At 39.2% G+C, this 13,696-nt stretch overlaps 1 protein-coding gene across 1 annotated transcript in view; it reads left to right on the forward strand.

Annotated features, from left to right (window-relative positions):
- The window catches only part of LOC126455701 (ATP-binding cassette sub-family C member 4-like), a 285,023-nt gene that overhangs the window by 208,156 nt on the left and 63,171 nt on the right, over positions 1-13,696 (forward strand). The window contains exon 13 of the mRNA XM_050091469.1: positions 5,783-5,997. Coding sequence (XP_049947426.1) covers positions 5,783-5,997 — 215 coding nt within the window. The remainder of the gene's footprint in view (positions 1-5,782; positions 5,998-13,696) is intronic.

The following is a 13,696-nucleotide window of genomic DNA, read 5'->3' on the forward strand; positions in this document are numbered from 1 at the left end:
AATACATGTATCTTGAACCAGGGTGATATTCTGAACAAATGTGCGCTGATGGTTTTGACACTGTAAACCACTCTGATTACTGGCAACACCACTCTGCCAACCCAGAAGATCATGGTACACAGCAGTTGTTGTTTGGCAAGGAAAATAAATTAATAGCTTCTTAAATGTAATTAAGTTATTTATTTGTCCATATAAATCTCTTTTTCAGTACATATATTGTACACAGGATATTGGACAGAAAACCTCTTTAGCTATTGGTTTTTCAAATGTCAAACATACATTATTTAAATTTTTATAACAAATTGGATCTATACAGTTAATAATTACAATTTTTTAAATACTGTATATTTATAACTTACTTCTACAATTAAAGATACAAATTACATTTTTTCTTGCATAAGATACTGTGAGATTGAATAGTAGCAGTCTTTCAGAAGGTAGGCTGTCACAGATGTTTTAAAGCTCTGTAGTTCAGGAGGAGATTTTGTATGTCTTGGTAATCTGTTGTATAGTTTTGTTCCTGCATGATATACATCTTTTTGACATAAAGTGATGTTACAATGATTAACATGTATGTCACTGTCTGACCTGGTACTGTAATCATAGACACTTTTGTTTTGAGGAAAAAGGTTTTCTTTTCTCAGTATACTTTTTTTGACATGCGTGACTACTTCCAGTATATAAATGCAAGGAAGGAGTAGGTTCTGTAGATATTTAAAGAAAAATTTTGCATGGTTTTCTGCTGCTCACTTGTTTCATTATTCTCATTTTGTTTCCTGAAAACTATTATGGCCTTGTGTACATTTCCCCAGAAAATGGTACCCTACTTCAGTATTGAATGTACACAATCAAAGTATACAGTCATAATTGTTTCTCCACTAGTATAGTTGCAAAGAATTCTTACTACATAGCTCATTTTTGCTAGTTTTGAATTTAAGGATGTGATATGAGTGCTCCATTTAAGATTTTCCTGGATATGAATCCCAAGAAATTTAGTTTCATTGACAGCACTAATGTTTTCGTTATCTACATATTATGGGTTAAGCTGCATTTTTATTTTGATCAGTGTGGAAATTCATAAGTACCATTTTTGGGGATTAACTATTAGCCTGTTACTGGCAAATCATTCAGACAATCATTTTGTAATATCTTTTGGAGATGCAGTAAGATTTTCTTCTTTATTCCCTTCAGTCAATAAACTAGTGCCATCTGCAAACATTACTGGTTCGGGATCCCTAATGAGCAATGGGAAATCATTAATGTACACAAAAAAAGAAATAGAACTAAAATGGAGCCCTGTGGAACACCATGACTTAGTCCACATGGTTCTGAAAGGTGTAACTGGAGTTCATTTCCTTTCCTTTCATGTACTTAATTTCAGTTACCTGAGAGCAAAATTCCAAATATGATTTAATCCACTGATTTGGCACACCTCTTACAACATACTCACTTCATTTACACTGAAACCAATCTCCAGAAGAACTGAGACAGCTTCAATGTGAACTTATGTCTTCCATAACACTTATAATTTGTGTGTGCCATGATTTTAAAGTATAAGTTCCATACATTTAGACATTATTTTTGAAGTGCCTTTTTGTTGTGAAATGGGAGTAATCTCATTTATTCTGCAAAAACATAAAAAAGGATACAATTTTACACCAATCATATCATAGTCTTATGAAGCCTCAGTAGACATTGCCTTACTTATGCTTTACATTCCAATTAATTCTGTCAGAAGGTTGTTACCTAAAATATGAGTAAAGATGTATGTACCACTACTTTTGCAGGATATTAATACTGATGAAGTGATATGCAGTTATAACTGGAAACTGAAGGAGATCAAGAGACAATTGAAAGAAGTAGTTCCATATTTATAAGAAACTAGTATTAACAGAATACAAAACTGTATCTTAATACTACAATAACGAAAATTTTATGTTGTAAACAATCAACAGAAGTGAAGAAAAACAACCACTCACTTGCAGCTAATTGATGCATGGCAAATAACCACACTATGCACCATCCACCAATCAGCTACATGTGAGTAGTTGTCTTTCCTCATTTTTGTTTATTACAAATATGAGCAACTCAGTGCATCAGGAACTGAGGAGAATGTGAAAGACTTGCACAGTGCAATACATTGTAGGACTTTTACTACAATGAAGAGTATGTTCACATACAGGAAACTGTATAAATTTACAACACAGGTAAACTTTTTACATGTGCATGCTACCATGACAATGAAAGTTGTTTAACTTTTGTTTAGGACTTCTGGTTAGTTTGCCAAGCTTCAGTGGAAAGTTAAATTTGTACACACATTTGTTAATGAAATGTCATGGAGTTTCTGGGGCACTTCCATGTCCTCTTTGCTGTTGATGCAAGAGTCATAATCAAGTCTAACAGAAGTTTAACAACAGGAGGAACAATGAAATTGGCTCACACTTTGTACTTCCATTTATTAATAGCATGAGGGATATTTCTACATGCAGACACAAATTATTCATTGCACAGGAACATACTGTACGGATAATATCTGCCGTCCATCCTCATACCTCATGTTTGCATCTGCTTAAGGAATTATGCACACTGACAACAGCCTCATGGTACATTCAGTCTCTGGTGATGTTTGTTGTAAGGACAGGAGCAAAGTATTCAACCAAAAAAATATTTGACAACCACCATTGTGAGGTAAAGGTTGTGGCAAATTATGCATCTCAGAAACAAATCAGAGTTGTTTCTATTTGACAGCTACTGCTCTTTACATGTATTTATGAACAGAATAAATGTCTTATGTGGTTGGCTTACATTATTAAATTTTATAGTTAAATTAAATTAAAGTAAAAATTTAATTAAAATGTAGTCATACTGTCACAAAGGAAATGTATTTTGATCTATGAATTTCAGACAGTGTGTTCATAACCATTTTCAGAAACATTATATATCAAGAAATATGCCATGAAAACATGAAGATAAAAAATGTATATTATTTGTAAACCTACTGACACATTGCACAACATACCAAATCATCATAAATATGATTGATGAAATGTGCAAATAAATAACTGTCCATGCAGAATCGAACAACAGAAAATTCAAGATGGAATGCAACAACACAGTGGAACTTCAGTTTTACATTCTGCAGTTTTACATTTTTTGCAATGCTACACCACAAATTCTTAGCCCCTGTGAAAAACCCCTAGGAACAATGCTGAAAATTCCCCAATTTTACATTTCTTCCTGGTAATGTTTACCTTGAGTCTAAGTTCTTACTCATCACCTTGCTTGATATTGCCCTGTTTTCTTCCTATTGACATTTGATGTCTCTGAACAAGTTACAAGTGGCTCAAAAGACAAATGGTTTGCACCACAGGCGGTAGTGTAATCAAGGGAATAGTTTGGGCCATTTTGGAGAGAGGAAATTTGAGAAAGGAAATGCTGGCATAAGCCACTATCGGTGTTGCCAACACAACTTGCAACATTTACCTTCACCATGCAGTTATGGTGCAACTACTGCTAGGTTGCCGCAATAATGGAGAAACAGTTGGCACAAAGTGTCCCAGACCAAGCCGATGCATGACGAAGAGGCACAGCCACCACCTTTTCTTGTACCACTTATAACTTAGTCTCATCTTTTTGTACGTATTTCCGATGTGCTATATTCAGCAACAATATCGATTGTTAACATTTTAAATTCAAACACTGAGTCTCAACTTGGTCATAATCAGGGAAACGTAGCCCATTTCTGGCTTGTGAATTCTTATTGGCCGGTAACTTGTTAAGTCACTCAATGGTCAGTGCAGCCACCAGAGCACGCTAACACACATAAAATGAGCTCACCTACTTGATGTGTGGAGAGTGGGAGTTGCCCTTCAGTGATGAGAGTGCAGGTATGGGTGAAAGCACTTTTTGAAGTGGTGAAAATATACTTTTTGTGCAGATGATGTGATATGACAGAGACGTCACATGGAAACAGAACAACGGTTTTGTGATAGTACTCTTTTAAGACTTCCATGTTCAAATCTGACATGATACAGTTGCAACAACTACATACCCATGTATATACGTTGCACCTCACACCCCACACACTGTAGATTGTAAAAATTGGCAGCAATGATAGAGGACATGAAGCAAACTATAGCACCTAAGCTTTCTTTCCAGTTTGCATTTTACACAGTGTACAGAAATTCAGTGAGCTGACTTCTAATAAGCTCGTGACATCATATGGAGAAGTAAACTCTCATGTCTCTATTTCTCTCATCAAGCCTAAAATAGCACTTAAACGGTGGTGAGCATATAACAGTAATGGTGGCAAAATACGTTATTAAGCAGATGTTCGCATTTATGCTTATGGTTTAACCACTTAGCACTGTGATGTTTGAGATTTAATGCAACATGTGCATCAATTTTTACTTTTTTCTGGGTGAGCACAGAGGATGATTTCTCAAAAATGTGTGTTTTGAATGTATAATTTGTAGTCATAGCATGTCAGAAAACAGCTCAGTTACCTTGTATCCAATTTCAATTTTTTGATGAGTTTTTATGTGACGTTACACATCTGCGCAGATGTTAATTATGTGAAAAGCAACAAGACAAGTTAACTTTAAGTCTAATGCTTATCAAAATGATGACCTTTGATTCATAGTGTATTATTTTTGCTCAGTCTTCCTGAGATCCTTTTACAAAGTTTATTTCAGGATCCATATTTCTTTTATGGCAGCTATACCTGCTTGTGGCTCATAGCTTTAATAACTTTCTTCTCAAACAGCCTCCTAAATATGGAAAATTTTTCTTTGTAGTTATTCTTCTGGCATTCCCAAAGCTGGGTTTATAGGCGGTAGCACCCTGGCTCAGATACTTCCCAGTGCTCCCCTCTCCTCCCTTACCTATGGTTTATTTTTTTACTTTTGCTGTTTTTATTTTTCTCACTTTTTACACTGCTCTGGAAAATTAAATTTTCATGTTGCAAAAAAATGTAGTCAGTAGTGGAATCACTTAAAGGAAACAAGTCATTAATTGCACACTTTTACCTCAATTGGTGCCTTCCTTGTTTCATTCAGTAGTTCATTTCATGTTTTGTATACTAATTAGTATCTTCATGCCTCTCACAGTGTTTGATAGATTACTTTTTAAAAATAATATTAGCTAACATGCACAACAGTGACAAATGACAACAAAAGCAGTTTGTACATAAACCAATGCAAAGCACAAGGACACAGCTGTTGTGACCTGTGACATTAACAATAGCACTCCAACTGTTCTCAGTGATGAACCAAATGGCACTCTAGTGACAGTGCTGCTGGTTGGCCTTTCATGTTTTCAAATAAAATCGAAATTTTTTTACGTGTGATGAAGCCTACTGAAACTAAAAGCGCCAATCAAGGTCCCTTGGCACTCCCATTTTTCTCTGCATCCTAGCCTGAGTCTACCTGGCCTGTGCATAAACTTGGCCCTCAGTACTGCCAAGATCAGCTGTTGATATTTCCTTGTGGCTTCAGGTTTTTCTCTCTTACTTGGTCTATTAACATACCAAGGTACTTCTTATACTCATTGTCTTCTGTAGGCTTCATGACAATCACTTTGCTCACTGCAGTCCTATCTCTTACAACTGTTTCCTTTTCTCTATTTTTTCACCTTTCCTCTACTTGTACCTCATTCTTTGTGTTTGCCATTCTTTTGTCTATTAATAAATGTAGTCAAATAATTATCCATGATTGGTTGGTATCTCTGCATCCATTATACTGAAAGTGATATGTTATAGATAATATATTTCTCTTTATTAAAGAGTGTCTCTTCATACCATGGACCAGCTATTGGTGAGGAAGAGGATGAAGAGGCACCTGATATGATAGAAGCCACAACCAAAGGAGTTGTGAAAACATCACCATACATTGGCTACTTCAGATCAGGAACCAACTACTTTGTCATACTTTTGATGCTCATCTTGTTTGCATTGGCTCAGATACTGGCTAGTGGATCTGACTACTATGTGTCATATTGGTAAGTTTATGTATACCACCAAGTTTATGGTACCTTAAAGAAGGAGATTTAATTATGTGTAATGAACATTAGAAATTAAGTTTCATTTTTTCATTATTTGTAATTACTGAATTAGTTGTTGGTATTCTTAGTGGATAATGATTTATTGTTGCAAGTTATATACTGATATCATTGACACACACCAAGTAGCATGCAACATCTCCTTTCCTCATGATGATGTGGCTGTGCATTACAGTATGGACTACAACGAGTCAGTGAAAGCATTGGGGAGCAGTTCTGTTCCATCGCTCATGGATATTGGTTAGAGTTGACTCCAAGGCATGCAAATCTTGCTCAGGGCCAAGCCTAATGTACTTGATGGCACTGATGTCAGATGACATGTGCTGCCACAAATTGCTTTCATGGGTGAGGAATATTCCTGAATCCATTCTGACACAACTTCGGTTCGATGGGGTGGTGTAGTGTCATCACAAGTCACCTGCAGGATGTTGTAAGAGAATAAATGGAAGCAAATTACTAGACAGCGAATTCCTGGCTAAGAGACTATGGCAGATATGTCATTTGCCTCTTTGTATCCTTTTGATTAAATACTACAGGAGAATATCTCTGCCACATACCTTAATAGTGTCCTGTTGATAAGCAGCCTCATGTGCTTGTGATGTTGTTACATATAACTGTGTGTTCTGTGACCTGTCAGTTCAAGCAAATTATGTAAAACCTCCAAGATCGGCAATGTTTTACAGTAGCTCAAAGTTTACTGCAAGTGTCAATGCAAAATGTTTTTAATAGTTTCCTCAATTAAACTCTGTCTTGAAATCTGGCAGAAAATCCAAAGAGATTCTGGTGGTATTTAATGTATACCAGTGACAAGATACAATCAGAACCCTCACTGCATGATGTGAATGATAATTTTATCAATGACAGTGTCACTAAAACACAGTTTCTGAACACGGCTTTTCAAAATTCCTTCACCAATGAAGATGCAATAAATGTTCCTGAATTCAATTCAATAACAGCTGGCAATATCAGTAACTTAGGAGTAAACACCCTCAGTGTAACACATATGCATGGACATACTGTTATCTTTTAAATATGTTATTGTGATGCTGCAACTTCAGACTGATGTATATTGATGAAGTAGCTCCAGTTTTGGCAAATCATATAAAACAGCTTGCTTGATGAAAGATCTGCACCAGAGAAAGTTGTGTGGCCAGCTATAGCACAATAAATCAGTTTGCAATTTATTCTGATTTTCTGATGACTTTAGTAAACAATAGATGATTGCATCATCTGCAATCAATCTAAGAGGGCTCCTCGGATTGTCTCCTATGCCATTTGTATAGATTAGGAGCAGGAGCAACAGAGGCTCTGTAACAGTTCCTTGGGGAATACCAGATATTGCTTCAGCCTCACTCAGCGACTTCCCATCATTTACTATGAACTGTGACCTTTCTGACAGGAAATCATGAATGAAGTCATGCAACTGACATGGTGCTCCATAGGAACACAATCTGATTAGAAGCCACAAATGTGAAATGATCTCAAACAGATTCTGTAAATCTAGAAATATGGAACTTCAAGTATTCTGCTTATAGCACTAGTACTTCATGTGAATAAAAAGCCAGTTGTGTTTCACAAGAATGGTATTTTCTGAATCTGTGCTATATTGCAGCAAATCATTTTCTTTGAGGCATGTCATAATGTTTGAACACAGTATATGTTCCAAAATACCAGTGCAAATCAGTGTCAGTGATTGGGTGTATAATTCAGCAGATTACTTTCAATTGCATACTTGTGTATCAGTACTGTATGTGCAAATTTCCGGTCATTAGGCTTATATGTTTTGTAGAGGATCAGTGAAGTTAGATTTTGGAGAGTGACATCAGTGCAGTTCTGTCTTTGTTACATGTTACGAAAATGGAACAGCAGAATTTAGAGCAACATTATGCCATCACATTTTGTGTAAAACTTGGGAAATCCATGAGTGTGACATTTGAAGAGTTGAAACAGGCCTGTGGGAAACATTCCTTGTCAAGAGCACAAGTTTCCACTGGCACAAATTATTTTTGGGAGCCTGAGAATACGTTGAAGATGAACCTTGCTCAGGGAGACATACAACTACAAAAACCAGTGAAAATGTCAAACATGTGCATGCTCTTGTGAGGCTGTTCCTTCAGGACAAACTGTCAACCAAATGTTTTACAAAGATGTCCTTGAAAGGCCCAGGAAAAGGGTGAATCGAGTGAGACTGGACATTGCAGGCAAATGAATGCTGCATCATAACAGTGTCTTATGTCACACGGCCACTTCCATCTGGAATTTTTTACCTCAAAAGGCATTTCTGTTCTACAGATAAAAAATCAGTCTGAAGCATATACAAGGTGCGTGAGGAAAGTAATGACTTTTCTCACACAACTTGCATATACTTCAGGAAAGCTTGGGGGGGGGGGGGGGGGGGGGGGGCTTCAAATGGCATGGGTTGTGAAGAAGCCCCGAAAATTAAGGATGATGTGCTCAGTAGTGTGCCCCACCCATGAGTGGTCATTTCTGTTCTTGGCCACAGTTTGGCCTACGGCCATTTAGTTGGATGCACAGCTTGTTGGTAATAATGTCCACATAAAATGATATAGAGAAATTACAGTAGTGCTGGTGTATGCTATGGCTGCTTTCAGAGGTGATCCTGCCTCCAGTGGGATAGGGTAAGCCTGTCACAAAACTGTGTAAGATGTGCTTGGTGACTTCATCAGACAGTTCTTGCACCTGGATATTCCTCTTGGATTTGACTCCTGTTGGGGTTGGTGGGAGGGTTATGCATGTGTGATGATATAGCATGGGAAATCTGCCTGTGGACTACGTTTAGGGTATAGTGCCTGTTTGTGAAGGCCATAGTAAGACCTGTGGCATACTGGGCAAGGGAATCCTTGTCAGTGCAGAAGTACTGTCCTTCAGTGACCAGATATATGGGACTGATTTTTTGTATGTAGAAGATGACAGCTGTCAAAATAAGTCCACATGTGTCACATGGATGGGAAGACACTGCATAATAAATAAATAATTTTCCTATATTTAATCTCGCCTAAGACAAAGAGTCCTTGCAGGTAATTCAAGATCTACCAAAGACCATGTTATTCTTCATTTGAATAAAATAATGTCAGAAAAGTACAAATAAGCCACTACAAACAGTCTTTATTGTCATTCTAACAAAGAGATAGAGAGGCTGGCCAGTACTTACCTCAGCTCAGTACAGCCGATAGATACACAAAAAACAGAACCGAAAATTTACGTTCCTAGCTTTCGGAACAAATGTTCCTTCATCAGGAAGGAGAGAGGGGAAAGAAAGGGAAGAAGGGAAAGTGGATTCATTTACTCACAACCCAGGTTATGAAGCAACAGGGAAAGGAAAACAGGGAGGGTAGCAAGGATGGAGGCATGGTTGTCAGGGGGAAGCCAAAGATATTCTACTGTAAGTACTGTGCCAGCTTCAAACCAAAGATGATGCATACAGAAGTAAAGAGGTATACAGTATAAAGATAAACACAACTATGTAGGATGAAAAGATGTGTGAATGGCTAAAGACAAAAGGGAAAGAGGAGAAGACTGAAGAGTAAATGGGAGTGAGGTTGTTTAACGTAGGTTTAGTCCAGGGGGATGGCGGGATGAAAGGATGTGTTGGAGTGCAAGTTCCCATCTCTGCAGTTCAGAGGGACTGGTGTTGGGTGGGAGAAGCCAAATGGCACATACGGTGTAGCAGGTTCCTAGGTCCCTAGAATTATGCTGGAGGGCATGCTCTGCTACTGGGTATTGGACATCTCCTAGGCAGACAGTTCGTCTGTGTCCGTTCATGCGCTCAGCCAGTTTAGTTGTTGTCATACTGATGTAAAAGGCTGTGCAGTGCAGGCATGTCAGCTGATAACTGACATGTGTAGTTACACATGTGGCCCTGCCTTGAATTGTGTATGATTTACCAGTAGCGGGGCTGGAGTAGGTGGTTGTGGGGGGGTGCATGGGGCAGGTTTTGCAGCGGGGTCGGTTACAGGGGTAGGAACCGCTGGGTAGAGAAGGTAGTCTGGAAATATTGTAAGGTTTAAACAGGATGTCACGGAGGCTAGGGGGGTGATGAAAGGCAACTCTGGGTGGTGTGGGGAGAATTTTGTCAAGGGATGATCTCATTTCAGGGGTTGACTTGAGAAAGTCGTATCCCTGGCGGAGTAATTTGTTGATGTATTCAAGGCCAGGATAATATTGGGTGACAAGGGGGATGCTTCTGTGTGGTCTGGGGGTAGGAACATTGTTGTTGGATGGGGAGGAATGTATTGCTCGGGAGATCTGTTTGTGGACAAGGTCTGCAGGATAGTTGCAGGAGAGGAAAGCACTGGTCATGTTATTGGTGTAATTGTTGAGGGATTCATCACTGGAGCAGATACGTTTGCCACGAATACCTAGGCTGTAGGGAAGGGAACGTTTGATGTGGAATGGATGGCAGCTATCAAAGTGAAGGTACTGTTGTTTGTTTGTGGGTTTGATATGGACAGAGGTGTGGATGTGAGCTTCAACAAGATGAAGGTCAACATCCAGGAAGGACCAGGTGAAATTCAGATCCGAAAAGGAGTTGAGGTTATGGAGGAAATTAAGGAGTGTTTCTTCACCATGAGTCCAGACCACAAAGATGTCATCTATAAACCTATACCAGGCCAGGGGAAGCAGCTGTTGGGTCTTCAGGAAAGCCTCCTCCATGCGGCCCATGAAGAGGTTAGCATAGGACGGAGCCATCCTGGTTCCCATGGCCATTCCCCTGATTTGTTTGTAGGTCTGGCCTTCAAAAGTGAAGTAATTATGGGTTAGGATGAAGTTGGTAAGCGTGATAAGGAACGAGGTTTTTGGAAGATCTTTGGGTGGGCGTTGGGAGAGGTAGTGCTCAAGGGCAGAGAGACCATGGGTATGTGGGATGTTTGTGTAAAGGGATGTAGCACCTATGGTGACAAGAAAGGTTTCAGGTGGGAGAGGAGTGGGAATGGATTTGAGGCGTTCTAGGAAGTGGTTTGTGTCTTTGATGTAGGATGGGAGTGTGCGGGTGATAGGTTGGAGGTGTTGGTCTACCAGGGCTGAGATACGTTCTGTTGGGGCTTTGAAGCCTGCTACAATTGGACGGCCAGGATGGTTCTCTTTGTGGATTTTGGGTAATAGGTAGAAGGTAGGAGTACGGGGCTCAGGTGGAGTGAGTAAGTCTATGGAAGCCATTGTGAGGCCTTGTGAGGGACCTTGGATTTTTAGGATTTTCTGCAGCTCAGTCTGGATGGAGGGAACAGGATCCTGGGTAACAGCTTTGTAGGTTGAGGTGTCGGAGAGTTGACGCAGTTTCACCTGGTCCTTCTCCAAAACCCAAGCCACCTTCCTGGATGTTGACCTTCATCCTGTTGAAGCTCACATCCACACCTCTGTCCATATCAAATCCACAAACAAACAACAGTGCCTTCACTTTGATAGCTGCCATCCATTCCACATCAAACGTTCCCTTCCCTACAGCCTAGGTATTCGTGGCAAACGTATCTGCTCCAGTGATGAATCCCTCAACAATTACACCAATAACCTGACCAGTGCTTTCCTCTCCCGCAACTATCCTGCAGACCTTGTCCACAAACAGATCTCTCGAGCAATACATTCCTCCCCATCCAACAACAATGTTCCTACCCCCAGACCACACAGAAGCATCCCCCTTGTCACCCAATATTATCCTGGCCTTGAATACATCAACAAATTACTCCGCCAGGGATATGACTTTCTCAAGTCAACCCCTGAAATGACATCATCCCTTGACAAAATTCTCCCCACACCACCCAGAGTTGCCTTTCGTCGCCCCCCTAACCTCCGTAATATCCTTGTTAAACCCTACAATGTTCCCAGACTACCTTCTCTACCTAGCGGTTCCTACCCCTGTAACCAACCCAGCTGCAAAACCTGCCCCATGCATCCCCCCACAACCACCTACTCCAGCTCCGCTACTGGTAAATCATACACAATTCAAGGCAGGGCCACGTGTGAAACTACACATGTCATTTATCAGCTGACATGCCTGCACTGCACAGCCTTTTACATCGGTATGACAACAACTAAACTGGCTGAGCGCATGAACGGACACAGACGAACTGTCCGCCTAGGAGATGTCCCATACCCAGTAGCAGAGCATGCCCTCCAGCATAATTCTAGGGACCTAGGAACCTGCTACACCGTATGTGCCATTTGGCTTCTCCCACCCAACACCAGTCCCTCTGAACTGCGGAGATGGGAACTTGCACTCCAACACATCCTTTCATCCCGCCATCCCCCTGGACTGAACCTACATTAAACAACCTCACTCCCATTTACTCTTCAGTCTTCTCCTCTTTCCCTTTCATCTTTAGCCATTCACGCATCTTTTCATCTTACATAGTTGTGTTTATCTTTATACTGTATACCTCTTTACTTCTGTATGCATCATCTTTGGTTTGAAGCTGGCACAGTACTTACAGTAGAATATCTTTGGCTTCCCCCTGACAACCATGCCTCCATCCTTGCTACCCTCCCTGTTTTCCTTTCCCTGTTGCTTCATAACCTGGGTTGTGAGTAAATGAATCCACTTTCCCTTCTTCCCTTTCTTTCCCCTCTCTCCTTCCTGATGAAGGAACATTTGTTCCGAAAGCTAGGAACGTAAATTTTCGGTTCTGTTTTTTGTGTATCTATCGGCTGTACTGAACTGAGGTAAGTACTGGCCAGCCTCTCTATCTCTTTGTTAGTATTTGTTTCACATCTTTATATGAGATTTTCCATTAATCATTTATTGTCATTCTGACATATACACGTTTTCATGTAGCAGCTGGAAATCTCAGTTTTTCAGGGAAATGAAAATGCATATTTTACTTATCTTCAGCTTTTTCTTGGTGTTCTGTTTGGGAAAAGTCTTCAGTTCTTTCTGGTTTCATAGACCATTTTTTCTCCAAATTAGGGTTTCACAATATGTCCTTTTTTGGTCTGCTCTTTCTTATTTTTCATGTGTTACCTCTTTTTCTTTTCGAATCTTTTGTTTCTTTAGTTTACCTTCACTTTATTTACATTGCTGTAAACATAAAAGAGATAGTGTTCTAATCTTCAATATTCTAGACAGAGCAGTCAACTGAAAAGTTACTCTTCTCAGGTTACTATGTTGATATATAAGTTCTTCTGTCATTTTCATCTTATTAACGGTCTGGAATTTTTTTCAATTAAAACAAACATCTTCTACCTTTTGAATTATTTAAAAGATAACTTTTGCACAGGGAGAAAAAAAAAAAAAAAAAAAAAAAAAAAAAGACAACACTACAGTTCACATTACAACAGCATTCAACAGTAAGAAACAAATACAATCTGTTGAACACTGACTGACAGAAACATGATGCCAAAAAAATATGAGAACAACTTGGATATTTTAGTGCTCCTGCATAACCAGAGATATACACTGAACTACTTGCAGAGTAGTCCAAATCTGATCTGAGTCAGTGACTGACGTCTGGTGCATCTTCTATAATATTTATAACCTATGTATGTGCACCAGAAACATTGTGGAAATCTCCATTGTCGTATTAATTATTATACTGACATCCAGTTTTCCTATTAGTGAAAATTTAGACTAAATTATATCTTTTCACTTGTAGAAAAATCCAAGAACAAAAATGATTTCAAGAGATAT

The sequence above is a fragment of the Schistocerca serialis genome, chromosome 2, assembly GCF_023864345.2.
Source record: "Schistocerca serialis cubense isolate TAMUIC-IGC-003099 chromosome 2, iqSchSeri2.2, whole genome shotgun sequence".
NCBI lineage: Eukaryota > Metazoa > Arthropoda > Insecta > Orthoptera > Acrididae > Schistocerca > Schistocerca serialis.